The 22,911-nt window shown below is 58.8% G+C and overlaps 2 protein-coding genes across 3 annotated transcripts in view; one reads left to right on the plus strand and one right to left on the minus strand.

The window, feature by feature from the left end:
* The first annotated feature begins 865 nt into the window (after nucleotides 1–865).
* On the plus strand, nucleotides 866–3,417 carry Tff3 (trefoil factor 3 (intestinal)). The gene is made up of 3 exons (XM_005375831.1): nucleotides 866–1,133; nucleotides 2,240–2,386; nucleotides 3,245–3,417. The coding sequence occupies exons 1-3, from the start codon at nucleotides 1,052–1,054 to the stop codon at nucleotides 3,256–3,258; spliced, it is 243 nt and encodes an 80-aa protein (XP_005375888.1). The 5' UTR covers nucleotides 866–1,051; the 3' UTR covers nucleotides 3,259–3,417.
* Nucleotides 3,418–12,593: 9,176 nt separating this feature from the next.
* Nucleotides 12,594–22,911, minus strand: part of Abcg1 (ATP-binding cassette, sub-family G (WHITE), member 1) — a 49,122-nt gene continuing 38,804 nt past the window's right edge. Inside the window, exons 7-15 of one of the 2 annotated variants that reach the window (XM_005375833.2) lie at nucleotides 21,372–21,495; nucleotides 21,010–21,124; nucleotides 19,914–20,062; nucleotides 19,659–19,760; nucleotides 18,875–19,043; nucleotides 17,982–18,082; nucleotides 17,728–17,886; nucleotides 17,311–17,429; nucleotides 12,594–15,766 (exon numbers count right to left, since the gene is read on the minus strand). In XM_005375833.2, the coding sequence (XP_005375890.1) occupies nucleotides 15,538–15,766; nucleotides 17,311–17,429; nucleotides 17,728–17,886; nucleotides 17,982–18,082; nucleotides 18,875–19,043; nucleotides 19,659–19,760; nucleotides 19,914–20,062; nucleotides 21,010–21,124; nucleotides 21,372–21,495 (1,267 nt within the window). In that variant the 3' untranslated portion in view covers nucleotides 12,594–15,537. Of the gene's footprint in view, nucleotides 15,767–17,310; nucleotides 17,430–17,727; nucleotides 17,887–17,981; nucleotides 18,083–18,874; nucleotides 19,044–19,658; nucleotides 19,761–19,877; nucleotides 20,063–21,009; nucleotides 21,125–21,371; nucleotides 21,496–22,911 lie in introns of both variants that reach the window. The other variant, XM_005375832.2, reaches the window with a different exon arrangement.

The raw sequence follows: 22,911 nt of genomic DNA on the forward strand, positions 1-22,911 counted from the left end.
TTACACACAGCGGAGTACTACTCTGCCATAAAGAAGGATAAACTGGTGTCATTTGTAGGAAAATGGATGCCCCTGGGGACCATAATACTAAGTGAAATAAATCAGACACAGAAGGTTAAATATCATGCAGTTTCTCTTATATGAGAGGCCCAAAGTATAAATAAATTAAAGAACAAAATAAAAGACAGATAATAGGAAACAGGGAGACAGATCTTTTTACAAAAGAGAGAAAAGGACCAAGAGACAGAGGGGAAGGGGAAGAGAGTATGAAAAGTATTCAACTGTGTTACACACACGCACCAACCCCACGCAAGGCCATCACTGCACTGCAAACGCGGACCAATCAAAATAAAAGATAAAATAAATTAATATAAAACCAGTTCTTATTTAAAAAAGAGATACAGTGTTTATTGAAAAAAAGAAAAGAAAAACCTAACTTGGAGAAGCTGTACGGCCTGTCCCTGTTGCGTGTGGCGGGAGAGACACATAGGCAGGGTCCGGGCGGGGTAGGCAGCGGGCGCCGGCGCGGGGGACCCTGTGCTCCGCCGGGGGCCAGGAGGGTGCTGAGAGCCTGCGTCCGCACGGTGAGGTCTCCAGCCGGGGATTCTTTCCTGTGTTATTAAAATGCATTGAATAAACGCATTTCGTGCATTTATTAAAATGCGGTTAATAGAAAACGGTTTTGCTGATAAAAAGCAAACAAGAGAAAGAATTTCTGCCTCCCGCGTGTAGGAGACTGACCTAGCTGGCTGCGGGTGACGCGGGGTTCTTCGGTGTCTCTCGGCCTTGCACCTGGCATTGCGCGGGTGGGGCGGGAGGCGGCGCTGTTCTCGTCCACCACTCCTCCCACCCCCACCCCGCCTCCCCGCACAGATGAGTCTGCGGGAGCTTTACAATCCCGGCACAGACGCAGGCGGAGCCAGAGCCCGGGAGGGGCCCCCTCCCCAAACAAACACTGGGCAGGGGAGCGGCTGGGCCGGTGGGTATAAAGGGACCGCCGGGGGCGGCCGGCGCATCCGGTGCCAGGCTTCCCCTAAGTGCACACGTCGTCATGGAGACCAGAGGGTTCTGGCTGCTGCTGCTGGTCGTGGCCTTGGGGTCCTCGGGCTGGGCTGCCGAGTACCTGGGGCTGTGTGAGTATCGCCGACTGCCAGGCGCAGGGTGGGGACACAGGCCCCGGGAGAGGGGACTCCCAGGGGCTGAGCCGGCCAGTGTAACCGTTAGCTTTTATCACACGCACGGATTTGCTTGCAATAACCCAGGACCACGGGGCTTACTGTCCCCATTTCACAGGCAGGAAACTGAGGCATAGAGGAAATTTCCGTACCTAAAAAAAGCAGCCTCTCTGGCCAGTGTGGAATCAGGGCTGGACCCCAGGCTGGCCGCCCCCTTGCTATCTTTGCGGAGATTTCTGGATGGGGCAGGTCATCACTCAGGAAAGGAGAGGGGAGCGGTCCCGACACGCACACACAGAGGCTGTGCCTCCCAGCTCCAGGTAGGCTGTGCCTTTTGCTCTGGGACCTACAGAGCAGGGAGGGCAGCCTTCCCAGACCCAGCCTCGGACCCGGGAGCTGGGCGGCCCCTGCTGCCCAGGTCACCAGGCACAGCGGAAGGCCGGGGCAGGCAGAGCCGGGAGCCAGGCAGGAAGGGATCCGTGTGGCCGGACTAGGCCACAGCGGGAGAGGCTGGGGGGCTTCTGGGTTTCTGTTTTCTGTGGGAAAATGCAGCTGGTTAATGGGGCAGGTGAGCTGTGCCGTGTGTGTTAACACACGCACACACGCACAAGCGCACACACGCACACACGCACACGCGTACACACGCAGGCCTGTGTGAACAGCGGGCGTGGGCGGCACGGGGGACCAGGACACACAGCCACAGTCTGCCGGCACCCAGGGTTCCTCCAGCGGTTTAGATCTCACAGCACACATTTCGTTTTTAAGAAAAGGGGAAAGTTTTATTGATAGAACCAGGAAGATGGCTCTGTTCTGGGTTCGGGGGACCCCGAGTCCCACAGGCTCCGTCAGTGGGAGGGCACCCAGGCCCAGCTGAGAGGAACGTGCGCCAGACACCTGTGCAGGTGGCCGGGTTCCTGGGTCCCCGCGGGAAGCCCACCCTCGGGGCAGGGGGTGCGGCCACCCAGAGTGGGGTGGGCCTGGGGTGGGAGGCGGTGGGGTACGAGTGCAGCACACAGCCCCGAGCAGGAAGGGCACCGGCAGCTGACCAGATGTGGTTTGTGCAGCGGAGAGTCAATGCAAGGTCCCAGCCAAGGAGCGGGTGGACTGCGGCTACCCCCAGGTCACCCAGGAGCAGTGCCACAACCGGGGCTGCTGCTTTGACTCCAGCATCCGGAACGTGCCCTGGTGCTTCAAGCCTCTGCAGGAGACAGGTGAGGCCGGTGGCAGTGCGCGGAGTCCTGGGGCACGCGGAGGTGCGCACTGCAGGTCCCCAGAAAGCCACCAGGCCCTGGCCTCGGCAGGACTCCCGGCGCCGCGCCTACCTCCCTCGTGAGGTCTCAGGCCAGGGGCGCTGTAAGACAGAAAAGGGAGCTGTTCACAGCGAAGGCTCCGTGCAGAAGGCACGCGTTTCAAAGCTGCCCTGGAGAGAGGGGAAGTGGGTGGGCTTGCAGAGCCCGGCTGACGGCTGGGGCCGACTAGCAAACCGGCCACCCAGAGCCCCTTGCGTCTGTGAGGTGCTCACAGCAGACAGCAGCCGGGTGGCTTGCGGGGTGTGGTGCAGGGGACTCCCGGGGACCCTCCCTGGGAGGGGCCGAGCGCAGACAGCAGGTGGACGGCTGTCCTGGCTCATCTGGGCCCACCCTGTACTGGGCGTAGCTGTCTGCTATCAGCCACCTGGCATGCCCAGGTGCCAGTGCACCTTCTAGGAAGGACACACCTGCCCCAAGCACCTTCCTGGAATGGACATCCAAAGGGGGCAGCTGTGCCCTTTGTCCTGGAGCAGCAGGGGGGCCCATGTCCCAGCTGCTCTGGCCCCAACCAAAGATGGAGCCCCCCCCCAGGGCTTCCTCTTCCACCAGTGGAGTCGGACGAGGGCCCCCGGGTCTGGAGCCAAGGGGGCACTGCCCAGGGCTCTTCCCTCTGCCCTGCACCCAGCCCCCCAAGGGCATCTCCCCTGTCATCTTCCAGGCCCTCCCAGGTCCACTCGTCCCTGGCACGGGGGGTGGGTCCTGGGGAAGCCGGCTGCTGGGTTGGAGACGGCAGCTCACCAAACCTCTGCTTTGTTCCAGAATGCACGTTTTGAAGCTCGCCTGCCGCCGCGCCACAAGGTCCCCCGCTCCAGGTGGCTGAGAGCCCCCCACCCCTGCTCCCGGCCAGCATGCTGCTGAGTTGGGCTAAAGTCAGGGCCTAGCGTCCCAAAGAATAAAGATCCTGTGTCAGCATGAGGACACTTCTTCACGCCGGAAGCCCACTGCCGCCATTCTTTAGCTTACCGTGTGCTCTCACGGGTGGGGGTGGGGGTGTCAAACAGACCCCAAGGAGCCCCAGCAGGTGCAAGACCCAGCCACGTGACAAGGAAGGCCTGCAACCCTCCGTGTGACCCATCCCCCCTTCTGAGAGCCGAGAAGAACTATCCCACAGCTAAGTTTTAACGATCACGAAGAGCCGGGTGTGGTGGTGCACACCTGCGATCTAGCACGCTGGGAGGCTGAGGCAGGAGGATCAAAAGTTTGAGCCCAGCCTGAGCAATTTAGCCAGGCCTTGTCTCAAAATATAAAAAGGGTTGGGGATGTAGCGCAGAGTGAAGGCCCCGGGTTCAATGCCCAGTGCTACGAAAACAACAAGAAGCTAGTACCGTGTATTGTGGTGACGCTATCAAACCAAGAGACCCCTTCCAGGCTGGCGCTGTTTGTATTTGCTTCTTAAGCCTGACACCGAGGCGCTTTGGGGCGCCTTTCACTGTGGCTACAGCTGGCGCCACTGGAACAGATGCGCGGGGAGCCCGGGAGCTCCTCTCACAGCCCCCCAGTGCCCAAGCCACCCCACTTCCAGGACGGCCCCGCCCCCCACACCCAGGTCTCTCTCGGGCTTCTGCCCATGGTGCCAGCTGGCTGAGTGGCACCCTGCTCCCACTGGGACCCCTTAGTCACACCCCCCACACGGCCGCAGGGGTGGGGTCCCTGGTTTCCTCCACTGGGAAAGAGACGAGAGACACTGCCTCCACAGGGCAGCCAGCCTTGGAGCCCGGAGCTTTGCCATCCTTGTCTGGCAGCTGAGGGGACAGTATCTCTTGAGGTGATGTGTCCAAAGGTCCTGGCTCAGAGGGACCCAGTCTGGGAATCTGGAGCCGGGTCCAGGCCAGTGCCCAGCAGCGCCACCTGCTGATCTGGAGTGACCCTCAGGTGCACCCGGGACCCGGGCTATGCCGAGGGAGCCCAGCTTCCTTGGGGAGAGACCCTGCCGCCCCCCTGCCAGCCTGGGCCGCCCCTCTGCGTCCCTTGCAGGGCGACCATGCCCAGCCTGTGAGGCGTGGCCTCATCCTGCCAGAGGAGGGAGTCAGTGTCCCTGGCCACAGGCCACTGTGGTGGCCTTCGCCTTGTGCCAGGGTAGACAGCTGAGATCTCCCTCCCACACCCTGGTCATGGAGAACTGCCATGGCCACTGCGCCAGGGACCCCAGAAGCCTCCTGGCTTGCACCTGCCACCCCCGTCACACCCCCTCCCTGAGGACTGTAAACGCACTGTACCCCATCCCTGTCTGCTAGAGCAGGGTCACCAGGCACGGGTCCACCCCAGACCACTCCTTCAGCCTGGGGTGTGGCTCCGTCCCTCCAGCCCTGCGGCCCCAGTTTCGATGGAGCAGTGCTTTGCACCCCTTCCAGAAGCTTCTCCCGCCCTCCTGCTGCCCTGGCTACGCAGGGTGGAGCTGCCTCCCGCCAGGAAGTGACACAAGGGCCTGTCCAGCGTGAGGGTGCGCCGGGTGCTGAGGTGTTTCCGGGTGGCTGAGGGCAGCCCCTGGGGTTCCCACTCGGAAGCTCAGCCCCAGGGTGGTGCTGTGGAGAGGGGTCACGGGGTCGTCAGGTTTGGTGGGGATCAGCACGAGAAGGAAGGGAGCTCCTGGAAGCTGCTGGTTGGGCAGAGCTGGCGACCCAAGAGCCCTGCTTCCTGCCCACCACACGAGCCTGGTGTTGCCCTCCAGTGCGAAGCCTCCCTTGTGCTCTCGGCCCCCAGAAATGGAGCTGATAAATCTGTTTTAAGCGCCCAGCCTTGGGTATTCTGCTAAATGGCAGGAAACTGACAAGGGGGTACATGTTCCCCAAGGTGACCATGCCCGAGGCCAGAGAGCAAGTCCCCAGCTGGGGCCCTGTGACACCCTCCAGCACCCTGTCACCCCCTCCACTGGGAGGAGACCCCTGCCACCCCTCCTTGCTCCCCAGCCATTCTCCCGGCCCTGCCCCAGCCCACCTGGGGCCAGGGATGCACTAAGGCATCGTGAAGCAGGGGCTTGGGTGCCCCAGGTGGACCCTGTGTGCTGACTCCTGGCCCTGGTGGAGGGTGTGCAGTCCCTGCTGTTTACTAGGCCATCGAGGTGCTGCCGACAGCCCCGAGGGGTCTCATTGCATTGCTGCATTGCCCGGGTTGGACTCAAACTTTCTTTTTTTGTTGTTTTTTTTTTTTCCGGTACCGGGAATTGAACTCACGACCTTGTGCTTGCCAGGCAGGCACTGTGCTACTGAGCTAAATCCCCAGCCCCGGGCTCAAACTTTCAATCCTCCTACACAGCCTCCCAGAGTTCTGGGATTGCAGGTGTGCACCATGACACCAGGCTCCCTCGTGTAGAAATGAAGTTTATTTTTATCACCACTGGACCTCTTTCCCTTGGAGCCTGGGAAGCAAATCGCCTCTGGTCACTGCCAGATGCAGGGGCCCAAACCCCGCTTGTCTATTGGGAATGGACAGCGCACGCGGGGCGCCTTCTCTCTCGTGTTGTCTTGGGTTGGGGAATGGGGATGTCCTCGGCTCTTCCAGGGGAGTCACCTGGGGTGTCTGCCTCTACCTCCTGTTGGGAACTTGGGGTGCTTCCTGCCTCCCTCTGGACCCCAAGCAGGGTGGTGAGGCTCGAGCCCCCAGAAGGGGTGTGTGTTAGGAGAAAGAGAACAGCAGCCCCCAGCACCCCTGTAGTGGCTGTCTTATGCTCATAAGGGCTCCCAGGGTGCCCAGGGTCGGGGTGGTGAGCAGACCCAGGACCAAGAAGCCGCCCACTTTGTTCTGTGACCAAATGCAGGATGAGTGGCGCCCTCTGCTGGTTGCTGTATGTGCCCACCGCTCCTGGAGACTCACTGGCGTCTGCAGGGGGCCTCTCGCCTTCCCAGTGAAATGAAGAAGCCACGCTGATCACCCCACCTCCAAAGAGCATGCAGTGCCTAGCAAACCATTTCCTGGAGGCTCCCCAAGTCACCATGCAAGGCTGAGTCCACCACAGGCTCTTCCTACAGTTTCTGGGGTCCGGGAGGGGCTGGGCTTCTCCGAACCCACTCCCCAGTTTTGCCTGCTCCCCCAGGGGACGTCGGCCTCACACACACAGAGCCAGCTCCAAACCCGTTCGGGGCTGCCTGGTCCCCAGGCCCTCGGGTGGTGGTGGTCGGCCCCAGAGCCACGCAGGCCTCGACGGAGGCCGCACTGTCACATGGGTGTCGCACCTGCAAACGGGTTCCCAGTGCCATCTAAATGGGGCTACGGGGGGTGTCCCAGGTCCCAGGATGCTCACACTGGCTACAAAACTGTTTGAGCCTACAGCCCGGCTAAGGCCTTATGCCCCAACACAAAGCCGTGTCTGTCGTGCATGGCACGGATGCACCCACGCTGCCCAGGAACGCAGGAAGCCTGCCCCTGTGCTCAGAGCTGTAGCTGAGCTGCCCATTTGCTGAGACCCAGTTCACAGGTGCCCATCAATGGCCCAGGGCTCCTCCCACTCCTGTGCGCACAGGCGTGCTGACATGCGATGACACGGTATTGCTTTCCTCTCACCTCTGTTTTTTTTTTTTTGGAGACAGGGTCTTGCTATGTAGTCCAGGCTGGTCTTCAACTCGCTATGTAGCCCAGGCTGGCCTGGAACGTCTGGCAATCTTCATGTCTCAGCCTCCCAAGTGCTGGGATTATAGGTGTGGGCCACCAGGCCGGGCTCCACATCTCTTATTTTTATAGGGTATTGCGCATACCTTATTTTCAGAAGTCTGTGTGTAGTCATGCCTAAGGAGTCAGTTTCATTTCAGAGTAGCAAAAGCGGCCTTCGGAAATATTTGCATGAAGAGAGGAGGGGCTGCTGCTGGGGAGGGTCCCCCCAGGGAGGCCCTGTGTCCCCTGCCCACTCCCCCCGGAGCCGTCTGCCTGCCTCCGTCAGGGTCTCTCCCCTCCTTCTCTGTTTAAACCTGGATCATCGTATCTTTCAAACTGAGAAAGAAAATTCCCAGATGTTGGCATCTGTGTTCTCTGCCTTTCTGCCTAAAGCCCCCCTTTCCATCAGGACAGTGGGGAGGGTCCAACAGTGGGGAGGGACCCCAGAGACCTTGGCGCTTTCTCAGACACCCCATCTCTCCAGGGCACCCCCAGAGCTGTTGGGGCAGCAGGTAAAATCCCTCTGTTCCCTGTACCTGCCCAACCTGGGCAGAGCCCTCAGGAACCCCTGAACCTTCTGAGCTACCCCAGGGTCCAGGAGCTCACCCATCCACGTGCACGGGGTGTGACACGAGGTGGCAGTGGCAGCATGGAGGCCTCCGTGGAGGAACTCAGCCCGGGAAGGGCGGGGGCGGGGGGCGGGTTTCCTCCTTTCCCTGGAAATCCTGGTGCTCGCCTGCCCCAAGGCACAGGGTCTTGGGACCCGGGCCCAGTCATGGCTGCGCATACCCACGTTTAACTCCACCCATGGCTTCTGCCAGCGAAGGGCTGAGCTCATCTTCCCCAGAGTGGGGACTCTCCCTCAGCCCCTTCCCCAGACCTTATCCCAGAGAGGTTCCCTCAGGGATTTGCCCTGGGACCCAGCTCTGGCAAGGTCCAAGCTTGGCCCGGGCAGCTCTAAAACTGACTGACATCAAGCAGGGCTCAGGGTGGCTCAGACAATGAGCTGTGATCCACTAAGTCCAGGGATCATTTTGCTATTGAATACCTTCCTGGTGGGCTTGAAATGGCACCATGTCCAGAACCTGCCTGGGCCCCCTTGCTGCTGGTGGACAGCAGAACTGCAGGCTTCTCTCTTGCAAAACTGCAGCACATAGACCCATGCCTCCAGGGCTCCGTCCCTTGTATGCTGACAGAGCCCCACTAGAGGGCCCCCCAGACACCTACACCTATTCCTCCATGCCGCTGGATGGCCCACCCACCCAAGCCTCGGCCCAGCCAGGAAATTGTCCGACTTCTCCAAGCGTCTGGTAGAGGGCGTGGGTTTCCTTCCACTGTTTCCCAGGAAAGCTTCTGCAGTTCAAATGCAGGCTACTGGTAGGGCCAGAGAGACACCATTTTTTTAAACTCCATTTTAAAAGTCACCTAAATTCATTTACACGTTAGATGAATTCACTCCTCACCCCCTTCCCTCTTAGTTAACCATAACACCCACGAAAGGAGAACAAATCATTACCCTGAGGAACAAATAAATAAATTGGAAAGTAGGCTAGACGTTAAACCACAGTGTTCACCCAATGTCTGCCTGACCGTCAGCTTTTGGGAAAATGACAGATATGTGGCATTCTTGTAAAATTCTTGAAAATGAGGTAATGTGGTTACTACGGAAACCTAAAAGGTATATAAACTGAAGGTAAAGTCCAGTGGAGCCGACATTTTGTTTTCTGACTCTGTCAGAGTGTCAGTTGCCGGCTCCCATAATGCTCTGCTTGTTCCTATATCCGGTCTCTCGTAGGTGCTTTCTCCCTGATAACACTAAGCCACAGTAGCGTCCCTCAGAGAGAAAGGGCTGCTTGGATTCCAGGAGTATTCCAGGGAGGGTGCCAAACCTCGGGACTTCTAGCCAGGTGCAGGGAAGGGAGCTTGGGTGGGGGTCAGTGGTCTCTCTCCCTACCTCGGCCAGGGGTAGGAGAGGATCCAAGTGTGTCCTGTGGCCAACTCCACTGCCCCCCAGACTGCTAAGGCGGTGGGGTGGGGAGAGGTGTGTTTTCTCGGATAGCAATGACGGCATTCCATAAGGATGCCCTGGAGGAGGGGCCCGGGTGGGTGGGAGAAATCTGGGCATTGAGGAGGGGCGGGAGTCTGGGCTACGCAGAGGTCAGGAGAGGGACAAAATGGTCTCGCCTTACACTGTGCCTCCGGAAATGTTCTTCCCATGGGAATGGAATGAAGGGGCCAGGGACCCAGCGGAGCCCTGAATCCTGCCTCCAGCTCAGTGGCCTCGGGCACACAGTCTAATCTTTCTGAGCCTCAGTTTCCTCATCTGCCAAATGGGGCTGATGGTGGCATCTCGGGTCTGAGGATGCTTGGGGGAGACAACACACACAAAGGCACTTGGTGCTCAGCATGGCAGGGGCTGGAGAAGCCCCTCCCCTGCACAATCCTCCCCATTTCCTGGAAACCCCTCTTAGCACCCGCAGCGGAAGCCCAGGTGTTAGGAGGAAGAGACACCCCGGCCCTCGCCAGACCCCGGCCTCCTCCTCCCACCAGGTCTGAGAGCTGGTGCAGCACCCAGAGGCAGAAAGAAGGGACAGCAGACCTCTGAAAATAACGCTGCTTTATTTGATGTGTATCACATTGTTCGTAAATGGCATCTAATGTCAGAAACCAAGTTCAAGTCTGCAAAAAGTGCAGGTACAAATCTAAGGAGACCGAGGCAGAAATGGACAGGGGAGGTGGGGAGGGTGGAGTCGGAAGCTCACGTCCTGGGGTCTGCTCTGGCTCAGGCGCCCTGGCAGGGACGACCGAGGGGCCACACACCCCAGACGGCCCTGGGGGCACTGCACGTAAATATGTATCATGGATGCGGCATGCAGGTTCACCTCTCCCAGCTCGGTCTCCCGCAGCCTGCTTCCCCAGGGAACAGGGCTCATTCTGGACAGTGACCCACCCTGAATTATAAAAACAGACACACGTTGCACTTGAGTGAGATGTTCCCACCGCACACTGACTACAAAGTTACTTGCATTGATTTTTGCTTAGGAAGGAGTAATAGGTAAACAATTCCTCCGCAGATAAACGGTAACAGTGCTCAGATTCCCCGGTGATCAGGCTTTGCCACAATGTCGCCAAGAATGAAAGGAACAGAAAAGGAGGAAAGGTGGCTGCACGTATTAACCCCTCTGCCCTAGCACTGACCTCCTAGCACTGCCCACTCCGGCAGGCAGCATAGGACCCACTTCATCAGAAATTTGGGTGATAGAATGTTTCAGTCCTATTTTATTTTTATTAAGACAGGGTCTTGCTATGTAGCTCAGGCTGGCCTTGAATTCACTATGTAACCCAGGCTGGCCTTGAACTCACTATGTAGCCCAGACTGGCCTCAACTCATGGTGATCCTCCTGCCTCGGCTTCCTCAGTGCTGGGGTTGCTCGTGTGTGCCACCATGCCAGATGAATGTTTCACTCCTATTTTAGTCAGTCCAAGGAATTACCAATATTTATGATGAAGCTCAGAAAGTTGATGTTTCAAAGGTCACGGAACATAAAGAAATGTGAAGGCATCCTAATCAAATAGCTACTGTAGTTCCTAAAATATTTTCAGAAAAATCAAACTGTGGGACCTTTTGGATTCAGTGGCATCCTGACATCTCCAGGAAGAACATGGGGTTCTCAGTGTAGACTCTGTGATTTCCTGCCCTTCCCCTCAGGGCCTGGCGTGTGTCACCCATAGGAGAGGGTGCGAGGAGGGGCCCCCGAGAAGAAGGTGGCCAGGCGACTCCCCAGAAGTGGATGTGCCTGTTGTCCAAGCTCAGTGCCCTCCAGAACACAAAGCTCTCAAAGCTCCAGACATCGCACCTCCCTGCAGTGGCGAGCAGGAAACAAATGCCACCCCCGCCATGGCCCCGGGGAAACCCACGCCAAGGTGCGGCCTGGGCAGTTGCAGAGACCGGCCGGTTCCCTCCTGGATGGCGTCACTCTAGGGAGAGCCTGGGGGCCATCACAGGGTTTGAAGCTCTGTATCCATACGGCTTCCCTGAGATCTCAGGGATGAAAGACAGCCCCACGGAACCCTGGGGAAACAGCCCACATCCCTGCACTGTGTTCTGAATGCTGACCTGAAAGGCCCCCCAGAAAGGGGAGCAGTTTGGACTCCAAAGAGCAAAACAGCACAGGCCCAGCTGTGGCCCCACTGCACTAGGGACACACGGGATCCTTTAGCGCCGTCCTTTCTATCCCTACCCAGAGCCGCACACCCCGAACAGGGATGCCGGGAGCCCGTCTCCGCAGGGGACCTGCCAGACACCAGGTGCCAGCACTGCCACATACAGGGGTGACCAAAATCGATGGTGAGTGTTTAAATTAAAAAAAACCACAAAACTTCCTACAGTGAAAGACACATTGCCAAAGCAAAGGGAGACATGTGGTCCAGGGAGGGGAGCGGTCTGAATATTGTGAGGGGTTTCATGCCATGGAGTGTGGTGTAATACATTTTTAAAATTTAAACATTCAAAACATTTTTGATCTCCAAACACTGATTAACTGGTTATGGCAATTTCTGTCAAACGCAAACAGGACGCCGTGTCCTCATACGCCTTTAGTCACCGGATCTGACACCGCAACTTCCGGCTCTTTCCCACAGTCAAAATGACCATGAGAGGGAAAAGTGTTGAATCCGTTCAGGACACTGAGGCAGCCTGGACAGCGCAACTAGAGACACTCAGGAAAGAGGACCCCAGAGCTGCCGCAGGAAGTGGCAGCAATGATGGGAGCAGTGTGTTGGAAGCGAGGGAGAGGATTTTGAGGGGGACCCACAGCAATGTGTGTTTTACTGTATGTAACAAGTCGTTTTTTTCTTTTTTTAAATGGAAGCATTCACTGTATCGTTGATTGCACCTTGTACGGAGTCCTGGCAGTGGGCAGCCTGGCGAGGGGGCCAGGGAGGGAGAAGCCAGGTGCCAGGGGAACAGAGTGAGCCTGTGCCCCAGGCGCGCATCGTGCTCACCTGCCCCTCCCTGTCACGGGAGGGCGGCAGGGACCATGGCCACACAGCCTTGTGACCTCGCTTGGCCCCTCTCTGGCCCAGGTTCAAGTCCTGGCCTGAGCTGCTGCTGCCTTTCCATTGTGATCACTATGGGGACATCGCCTGGCCAGGGGTGGGGGGCTGGGAACTAGCTGGGACCTGCTCACTGCGACTTTGGGCCACAGAGCGGGGCCGAGAACCGCGTGTCTCAGGGACCAGCACTGTGGATGGGGTGCCCCCTGCTGGGGCCTGAGGGAGGGAGCAGGGCGTTGCAGCAGGGGGCCCGCACACACAGCAGAGGTGTGGGCGCCTAGGGCAAACTCCCAACCTCGAGACAGCTCACCCGAAAAGCTGGCTGTCCTGGAGGGGGGCAGTGACTATCCAGCTGGGGTCAGCGGCCGCCGCGTCAGGAAGGGCGTCCCAAGTGCAGCCTAGACGCCGGCTCGCCTAGCAAAGCTCAGGCCAATCCCTGAAGCACTGGACACTGAGCGCGAGTGCAAAGTTTGATACAAAATATTTTATTAGCGTCTTTACTTCTGAAAAGTATCTAAGCTTCCGTTCATACATTCTGCCTCTCCCGCCCCTGGGCTTCGCTTTCCTTGCCGTCCTGTTCCCATGCAGCTGGCGGGCGTCTGACGAGAGGCCCGGTGGGCTTTGCTCCCACGGGTACCGTCGGCACCACAGGAACTAAAGGAGGGGCAGTTCGCTGTCCTTCTCGGAGGTCAGGGCGGTGAGGGTTGAGGGGCTGCTACGCCACCGAGATGAAGGAGGCCCCACCGACACCTCAGAGCAGTCCACACACATGCACATGCGTGTCTGCACACACCCGTCACGTGTGTGAATATGCAGAGGCACACGTGTGCACAGCTGCGGGCCAGGTGGCCATGCTAGCAAGCTGGGACCAGGCCGAGGCAGGATGGGCCCTCCACGGTGAGAGGCAAGGTGAGCCCCAGGGGACGGCCTTCCCCACACGGCCACCTGTTGGTGACTGCACCAGGAGCTCCTCAACCCCCTCCCCGCCCCAGCTCCGGGCCCTGGGCACACTGCCGCACCTCTCCTCGTCTCAGCATCCCTGGCCATGCGGGGGCAAGCCTGGGAGAGGAGGCTGCTTTCCGGGCAGTGCCCACGAACTCCGTTTCTCCTCTCCCTCAGCAAGTTTCCTTGAAATGCACTCCTTGGGCTGCAGTCTCCTCTGCTAACTCCGGGAGGTCTGAATTTCCACCCTAGAGGAGGGAACCGAGCTCGCTAGCCCCTCGTCCCACGATGACTCAGAAATCAGTGTGGGTGACTGTGTGGACGCTGCCTCAGGTCCAAGGAGAAAGGGTACTACGAAACCAGAACAAAAGGCAAGGAGCACCCAGAAATGCACAGGAGAGCACTGGGACCCGGGTGGCAGTGGAGGGGAGCCGCACCTCGGGGCCTTGTGCACATGGAAAAGGGACCGGGGCTGCCCACGGCAGGCCTCCTGAGGACCCAGGAGAGGGGCAGCAGGCCAGCCTGAGGGGCCACCTCCGCACCATCACCTGCTCAAGTCAGTGTCCTTTAAAAACTCACCCTTGCCGCCCCTCGTACCCCATGATGGGCCTTTTGAGGGGTCCTGGCCAGGCCCTCACTTGTACAGGGTAAGAATAACCTGCTCCCCGTGGAAAGGGGGGTACAAGGAGTGTGGCTTCCGAGGGAAAGGGTTCCTCAAGGGCCGAGGTGCTTTGGAGCCCGGATGTATTTCTGCGGATGGCAGCGAGGGGAAGCTGTCTTCAGAATAGCAATGTGGCTCCCCAGGGCACAGCGCCTGGGGAGGGGGCCACAGACCACAGCCCCACGACACCAAGCCACAGGAAGAGCGAAGGCCGGGGACGGCCTTCCAGTACAGACCTCAACCCAGGCCATCTCTTCGCTCCTGCCAACTGCACGCGCCTCCAGCAATCGCGAAGCAGGCCTTCCTTGCGCATGGCGATTACACTTGAAGTTAAATCAAGACTTTATTTATAAAGGCTAAGTTGGACCCTGGTTAAAAACAGAATCTAAGGCAATCTTCTATTTGTATAGAACAAGCAAGCTTAACAATACATCTTAATATAGATTTCAACTGTTTCTGCTTAAAAAAAAAAAAAAAAAAAAGATCCAGGAGTGAAAAAATAAATAAGAAGAACTCTCTAAGTGATTTTAAAGCCAAATCCACACACACAGTCAACTGTGGACCCTTCCCATCCTGTGTGAGTAGGAAATGAAGGCCTCAGGAACCTCAGAGCCTTGCAGAGCTGAAAATAGCCATGAACGTGAGCCAGGGCGGTATTTACAGAAGGGAAAACTGCGGCTCAGGGGAGACGGCTGATCTGCCACAAGAAGAGTCTTTCAAGGAACACCCTGACACCAGGGTCATGCCGTCCTGGAAGGACGAGGCAACTCTGTTTTCCTAACGGTGACCCGATCTGAACCACCTGCCTCGTCTCGCGGCCCAGGTCCCTCCCGCGGCTCTGGCTGGCCCAAGGCTCCCGGGTCCCGCCTGACAATTCCTCAGTCTCAGCTTCCCAGTGCAGTGGAGGTAGTTGATGCGATCGATGAGCAAAGAACATATTCTTTAAAATTCAACTGGGCGGATATGCACAATTTTTTCTAGGCAAAATGAAGGTGGTCAGAAATTTCGGAGGAAACTATTTTGCATAAAATAGAAGCAGGTGGAAAAGAAAATGGCATGAAAGAGTTGGCCAATTTCATCGGAGCACTGTGGGGGGGGCTCTCAGGGACTCCTGCATTGGTGCAGGCACCGCTGGTGTCGGTGTCGACCCCCCACTCCCCAGGACTTTTCACAGCTTCAGCTGGAAACAAGACAGCTCCAAGATTAGGTCGAATTCCTCTATCTCTGCACACAGTATGTTGTTTACCCTGAACACACCCTCCACAAGAAAGGTACGCTTTCTTAAAATGAGTGACCTTTACCGACTTTTGGTTCTGAAAGTGACTTAGTCAGAAAAGAGACAAACTTTAGAAAGAAAACCAGGAGAAGGAAGCCATAAAACGGGCCATTCCTCACTCAGGCTGTCTGCTCCCCCGCGGGACGGACTCTTCACATGACCCACAGAGAAGGAGTCCTGGTTCCCTGTCCAGGACTCCTGTCACCTCCGCAGTAGGACAGAATTTACCAAGGAAGCCTCTTGTCACCAGCTGTGTCGCAGTTTTAAACGCTGCCCCCATTTGTGGTGTTTTAAATTCTGCATGTAAAAACAAAACAGACCTTTCTACATCGTCCTAGTTAAAGCTAGAAAAGGTAGTGAGAGAACATCCAGCCCAGGCGGGTGGAGAAGCTGAACACAGGACCACACTGACCGGCGAGGCTCCCACGGTGGGGTCAGGGGAGTCCCCGTGTCACCAGACACAGGCGCGCAGCCGCCACTTGGTGGGGCCCTCGGCCGCCACATATAATGTTCCTCCTTCCCGGCACGGCCGTTTTACCTCTCTGCCCGGATTTTGTACCTCAGGACAAAATAGGCAATGAGGCGCAGGGAAATGAAGAAAATCCCCAGCACGATAAAGTCCAGGTAGAGCTTGGCGTTCTCCACGTCCAGCTCCCGCAGGATGGCCTCTGACTTCTGAAAGTGGCACGTCTCATCAATGTCACAGTGCAGGTCTTCTCGGTCCAAGCCATAGATGGATAGGATGACACCCTCGAAGCCATACCTGGGGGGACAGTGCAAGGCATGAGAGGAGGCTTATCTGCTAAAGGCCAGGTTGCGGCGTGCCCCTGGCTCAGCCAGCCTCTTCCTGCCTGCTGTGGGCTAGATCTAGATGTCCTGCAAAGCCCCTGCACTTGTAGGAGGGGCTGCGGACAGGTGACTGGACTCTGAGGGTCACAGCTGACACGCTCTTAGGAGGTGGGGTCTGGAGGAGGGAGGGGGTCACTGGAGGCATGGCCTGGAAGGGCTTCCCCCCGCTTCCTGTTCTCCATGCGATGAGCAGCTCTCTTCAGCCAGGCCCCTCTGCCCTGCTGCCCTGCCTTGGAGACAGCTGACCATGGACCGGAATATCTGAAGCTGTGACCCACAACCAACCTCTCCCTTAAGTTGCAGGTGTCGGCTGTGTTGTCCCAGTGACAAGGGGACTAAAAGCCAAAGAGCTTTCTTTCCTGGTCGCTTCTTCACCTCTCCACATCTCCCTAAGACAGGGGCATCAAACCTACGGCAGGGCCGGGCGTGGTAGTGCATGCCTGTAATCCCAGCACTAGGGAGGCTGAGGCAGGAGGATCACTGCAAGTTCGAGACCAGCCTGGGCTACAAAGTGAGCTCAAGGCCAGCCTGAATTGCATAGCAAGACTCTGTCTCAAAAAGACAAGACAAAACAAAACAAAATCAAACCTACGGCAGGCATGCCACGGTGGGCACGTGGAGCCCTCTTTATCAGAACATGAGCCGAGTCACTCCAGCAGCTGAGAATCTAAGAACAGCTGCTTTTTCTAAACTAACACCTCAGTATTCAGTTTAATTGCAGTGTTGGCCCTATGGGATAAATAAATGGGATTTGGGTTGCAGTTGGGGTACTCGGGCTCTGAAAGGTCCTCTGTAACAGCTGGAAGTAACAGTGGGTGGATGTCCCAGCAGGCACGCAGGAGGGTTTAAATAAAGCACTTGTACACCCTCTCCTTTCTGTGCCAGCCTCGCCTCGGCAGAACCCAGACACCGATTTTCAGAAGGAAGGCCCGGGTCTCCTGTCTTGGTGCTGGAGGGCATAGACCAGCGCAGCCCAGGACCGGAGCTCTGTGTGGCTCTCGTCTGCCTGCTCAATCCACCCGGGTCTCAAGCGACATTCTGGAAAAGCAGTGCTTGTCCCCAGCTCTTGTGCTGCGGGGGCGGGGAGCTGCAGCGTGCAGAGACATTCGGCACGGGGACAAAGCCCGGAGCCTGAGGGCAGCGGGTTCTAGCATACCCTTGTGCCAGGACACTGGGACATTGAAGAGACGGCTTGCTTCCCACTGGATTTCTTATTCAAATTGCACAAAGAGTCAGGGTCTTGTTATGGCGTATTTCATATGAAATGGGGAAACGCTGCCATGTGGGGTAGTCCTGGGACAGCTCCCCTGGGTGACAGTGCGGTGCCCAAGAGTAGGGAGAAAATAAAAGGTGCAGACACCCCTGTCCACATCCACCCTAGCGGGAGGCCAGGCAGCAGCTTGTGTGTGCGCTGGCCCCAAGCACCGTGCCCCTCTGCCCTGCGGGGCCCCCAGCTACCTGACATAGGAGATGTAGGACATCCACTGCAGGTACGTGGGGATGGTGTCGAAGCTGACGAAGAACCCGGAGAACAGGAGGACCGGGATGGCTGTCACGGGACCCACGAATGTCGCCACCTGGGTGGGGCAGGAACACAAGCAGACCTTGCTGGAGGGGGTGGGCCAGCCCCACTCAACCTTCTGCTCAGGCGGCCATGGGGCAGGCGCTGTCTGCTGTGAGACACAGTCCTGGGCAGGGCAGCCGTGAGCACTCGCCTAGCAGGCTCCCTCCAGCTGCAGGAGGAGGAGACTGCCCTCCCGACCACCCTGGCAACAGGCTCCTCCCACAGGTCAGGCACGAAGCCTTCTCCGGGAAGTCTGAACCTCAGGCAGGAGGACGGGGGTGGGGTCTCGGCACCTGGCGGGAACCACGCACCTGCAGGGATGTGGAGGCGGCGCCGATCAGCAGGCCCAGCGACTGCGCCACAAGCGAGGTCAGGGTGCCCAGCGCCGCGAAGAGCACGAAGCGCACGGCGTCGGACGGCTGGGACGTCATCCAGTACACGATGCTGCAGTAGGCCACGGGGAACAGGATCTGGGGACACAGAGCCCGTCAGCCCCGCCCCCGCACCGCGACCCTGCTCCCGGAAGCCCCCGGGTCCGCCCCCCTCCAAGAGCGCGGCCGCGCACCTGGAAGGGGACGTCGGCCATGGTCTTGGCCAGGTAGTAGGCCTTCAGGCTGTACCAGTAGTTCAGGTGCTCTCGCAGGAAGACGCCCATCTCCAGGGGAACTAGAGCGGGAGCAGAGGGGGGTCAGCACACTCCATAGGCAGGCGGCATGGGTGTGCCCTCACTGCCTGCCAGGAGACATGGGCAGGGCAGCCGGGAGGCTCACGGTGAGTGCCTGCCTTGAAGACCCGAGGCCTGGTCCCATCCCCAGCACCAGCAAAAGCCTGAGTAACCCAGTTCCGGCCTGCACTGCAGCAGGGTCTCAGAACACCCGAACACTTGGTCTGAATGAAAAGGTGATGTGCTTCCTCTTCTGATAAGAATCTGGAGAGGTGAGCCTGGAGGGGCTCGCCTGTCATTCCAGCACTCTGGCAGGCTGAGGCAGGAGAATCCTAAGTTTGAGCCCAGCCTGGGTGATTTAGTGATTCAGTGAGACCCTGTCTCAAAATTTGAAAAAAGTAAAGGACTGGCAGTGAAGCTCAGTGTGAAGACGCTGAGTTCAATTCCCAGGACTGAAAAAATAAAAACAAACAAAAACAAAGCCAGTGCAACCAAAACATGACCACAGACAGGCCGCTGGGAGGTGGGGATGATGGGGCTTGCATGTGCCCCAGCCGGCCGGCAGAACTAGGGGCTGCTGCTTCGGAAGGCTTGCAAACCGTCCCTCTGCCTGCCCTCACCAGGCCGGACAATCTTCCCTGGGTGTACATGTTGTATTTTCTCATCTGACATCAAACACAGCAAAACCCGCTTTGTCAACATATAGGAGGGAACTGGAAAACTGTGTCCGGGAAGCCCGTCTGCTGGGAGACGCGGCCCCGCCCCGCCCCGCCCGAGCCCATGCGCTCACTCACAGGTCAGCACGGTGGGCATGAGGGCGGCGAACATCAGGAACAGCATGGAGAAGAACAGGAAGCCGGAGTTGCTCAGGACCTTCTTGGCCTCGTTGCCGATGCCCAGGTAGAGCAGGCCGATGAGGAGGCCGATGCCGATGTGCGAGGTGATGCGCAGGTGCGTGAGGACCTGGGGTGGACGCGGCTCTTACCTGGGCGCCTGTGTGTGCAGGGCCGGGCCGAGCAGGGTCGGGGAGGAGCAACCCCTACTCCTGTCCCTGCCAATCTCAGGCTGTGCCTTCGCAGGCAGGCACTCGTGCAAAACTATACCATGTACACAGGCACACGCACATGTGTGTGTGCACGGCACGCTCTCGGTGCTGCTAAAGCCAAAGCCGTTGCTATCTTTCACGGAGCTGTCTCCAACACTGGGGAACAGGGGAGGTGTCCCCCAGGACAGGCAGCGGGCACATCAGCGGCCGCACTGCGGGCTCCACCCCGGGTTGGGATGAGCCCTCGTAGGAGCGTGAGCCTTTCAGCTTCGGTCCCTGAGGCCACCCGGACACCCACTCTCGCAGGCCGGAGGCTGGGCTGTCCAGTAAAGCGTGGCACTGCTGGGGGACCCTGGTGCCAGTCTCTGAAAGGCCAGGGCTGCGTCCCAGGCAGATGTTCCTCTACCCCAGTCCCAACCCAGCCCCAGGCCGCTCCACAGGCCGCACCGGGGGTGCTTGTTACAGGGCCGGGCACCGAGCTGATGCTGGGAAGGGAGGACGGGACGAGAGGTGGGAGGTCCCGGCGGCCTTACCGAGTCCCGCATGATGCTCAGGAAGGTCCTCTTGAAGAGGATGCAGAACTGCGTGAGGCAGCTGGCAGAGAAGCTGTGGCAGCCTTCCATGGAGGCCGAGTCCTGGGCATGGAGAGGGGGCGGTGAGGCTCCCGCCTGGCGTCCTCCGCGCGCAGACAGTGCCCGTGCAGCGGGCACAAGGCCCGGCGAGCCGCTGTCCTGGGGCCGGGGCTGCATTACCTTTCTGAACCCCTTTAATGGTTTTGGCTGCTTTACCTCTTCAGAGGGCCGGTGCCAAAGGAAGGGGTTCACCTCGGCCTCGCCCGCAAGGTCTCTCTTGTAGTCCGCGTCGCACATGCCCTCCCGCACGGCTCGCACCAGGCGGCCGTTCTGGTCGCCGTACTCGCCGGATGCCACCTCCATGACTGCAGGGACAGAGGAGGCATCGGGCCGGACTCCAAGGAGACAACCCTGGCGGCTTCTGGCGCCAGAGCCTCCGGGCACTTGCCCCCCGCCCCAGGTCCATGCCCTCCGGCCCCTGCCCTTCCCCAAGGACGCTAGGGGCCATCTGCTCTCCGGGTCTTCCCAGCTGGTCCCCACCTGCTCAGTAGCACCTGTAGCACTGGTCCCTTCTCTCCCACGGACAAAGGCACAGCTGTCAGTGGGAACTTCCTATGGCTCTGAAGTGTGCCCAGGCCCCGCCTGCATCTCTCCTCCCTCCCCATCCCAGCCCCTCCTTGTGAGTGAGAAGCACTCCCAGCTGGGTGCAGTGGTGCACACTGCACACGTCATTTTGGCCCTCTGGAAGGCTGATGCAGGAGGATCTCAAGTTCCAGCCCAGCCTGGGCAATTTAGAGACCTAGTGAGACCCTTCTCAAAATTAAAAAGGGGCTGGAGATGGAGCTCGCTGTGAAAGCCCTGGGTTCAATCCTCAATCCTCAGTACAGTAAAAAAAAAAAAAAGCACCCCCCAGAAACATACTGCGTGAACACAATTTGGGAAATGAGAGTATAAAACGTGGGATTTTGGGGGCGTGTCCCCCCAGGTTTTACAGAATCGCAGTGCACTGAGGAGGGTTGGTGGCAGGAAGGCCATCGGGGACACCCACGTGAGTCTGAGGGGCCTGGGCCTCGGGCAGGGTCTTTGAGGGGCCTAGTCCTGGGTCCCGAGGTGAGCTTTTCCGGGCTGCCCCCAAACCCGGTGACTGCTGCCCCCGCCAGGACAGAGGACCCGGGGCAGAGGACGGCTGCGTGTGAAGGGAATGCCCTTCCTCCCTTCTTCACGCTGTCTGGGGCGCACTTGCGCAAACCCCCGCCAGCGGCAGAGCCACTCGGAGCCCACGGAGCCGGGAAAGGCTGGCCCTCGTCCTCACCGAAGTCCGCGGGGTTGTGGTAGGTGGGGCAGTTCAGGCCCAAGTCCCGCAGGTAGGGCACGAGGTTGGAGACCTTCCCCCGGTACACGCACTGCCCTTGACTCAGCACGTACAGCTGGGGGTGCAGAAAGACACGCGTCACCTCCGGCCTCGCTCAGTAAGGCACGGGAGCTCCTGCTCCCTCAGTCAGTCAGTCAGTCAGTCAGTCAGTCCATCCATGGGCCGGTCAGACACTGGGGAACCCGCAGAGGCATGAGGACCCAGGTCTGGTGTTCCCAGGTCAGGCCCAGCCTGGCGGGCATCTGGGGCAGGGGGCAGGTGGAAGTCCGGGCGGAGGTCTGGGGGGACCCGTGGCCACGTACCTGGTCAAAGAGCTCGAAGAGCTTGGCGCTGGGCTGGTGGATGGTGCAGACGATGGAGCGGCCGCCCTGCGCCAGCCCTTTCATCAGTGACACCACTTGGAAGCAGGACGCGCTGTCCAGGCCGCTGCAGATCAAGGGTGCCGTGAGATAGGACGTGGCCCGGGGTCCCTGCTGCCCATCCCGCCCTCTACACGGAGGACCCCAGCAAGCCTGTGCAGGGACTCCCAGGGATGGCGCGGGGTCCCAGCGGCCTTGGCGGGTGGGGCCGTCTTTTACGGTGGGGACCCGACCCATCCCACCCGGGCTGCAGTGGGGGCGTCTGGGGGACTGGCAGCTGCACTATTTCTGAACATCCGGCTTCTCACAGTGGCTCTGGCAGGCCCTGAGGACCTCTCTTCCTCTCCCCTTTCTACCCCACGCCCCCGCATCTGCCCCTCACTTCAAGCCACTGGGCAAAGAGATGAGTGTGGGCCAGAGCCCTGCTGAGCTCGCTGTGCCAGGGCAGTCAGCACTGACCGGGAAGGAAGGGAGGAAGCAAGGAGGGAGGAAGGACCCTCTTTATTTGTAGTACCGGGATTGAACCCAGGCCTTTGTACTGGGCTACATTCCCAGCCTTCTATTAATTTTTATTTTGAGACAGCGTCTTACTAAGTTACTAAATTGTCCAGAGTAGACTCAAACTTGCAATCCTCCTGCCTCAGCCTCCCAGAGTGCTGAGATGACAGGTGTGCACCGCCACAGCCAGCCACCCAGAGGCACTCTTAAGGGTTCACTTCAGTCACTCTTTCTAAAATATCTTTACAGAGCCTCCCATGCACCGAGTGCTGGGCCGGGCGGAGGGCCACAGAAGAGGCGGAAGCTGCACGGGTGAGCGGTCGGGCAGGGGCAGAGGAGGGAGGCCGAGCCGCTGAGGAGCAGGCAGTACCGCCCCGGTCTGAACGTGGGTGGCACCAAGTGTAGGCGGTGCCCGCAGGATGGGTGCTGGGGCTCGGTCCAGGCCATGGAGCACATCTATTTAATCTCACATACCGGCTCCTTGAGGCAGAGGCCAAGTTGGGGTGTCGACAGTGGAAGCTGTGCTCCCGAAACTGGAATCTAAACCCCACAATGCCCTTTGTGTCCAAAGATGACCGCTACACCAGCACGATGCAGAAGCTGCAACAAAACTGGGTGTTGCACAGCACACTTTGGGGGTACCACTAGGACTGTAACCTGAGCCCTCTCAAGGTGAGTGGGCTAAAGCTGATGCCCGGGCGTGTCCAGAATGGGGGACACGTGGGGGGCACTGGCCTCTCAGGCAGCTGTGCCACAGGGAACCTGCTGTCCAGGAAGAGGTGGGCACAGTGCAGGGACGTTTCCCCAGTCCGTGTCTCCATGGTCAGGGGATACACATCTGTCATCCCAGCACTCTGAGAGGCTGAGGCAGGAGGATCACAGGTTCAAGCCCAGCCTGGGCAAAGACTTCACAAGATCTTGTCTCAAAAAATAAATTAGGGGCTGGGGATTTAGCTCAGCGGCAAAAGCGCCTGCCTGGCAAGCG

This window comes from Chinchilla lanigera, unplaced genomic scaffold (assembly GCF_000276665.1).
Source record: "Chinchilla lanigera isolate Chin_1 unplaced genomic scaffold, ChiLan1.0 scaffold00006, whole genome shotgun sequence".
In the NCBI taxonomy this organism is placed as follows: Eukaryota; Metazoa; Chordata; class Mammalia; order Rodentia; family Chinchillidae; genus Chinchilla; species Chinchilla lanigera.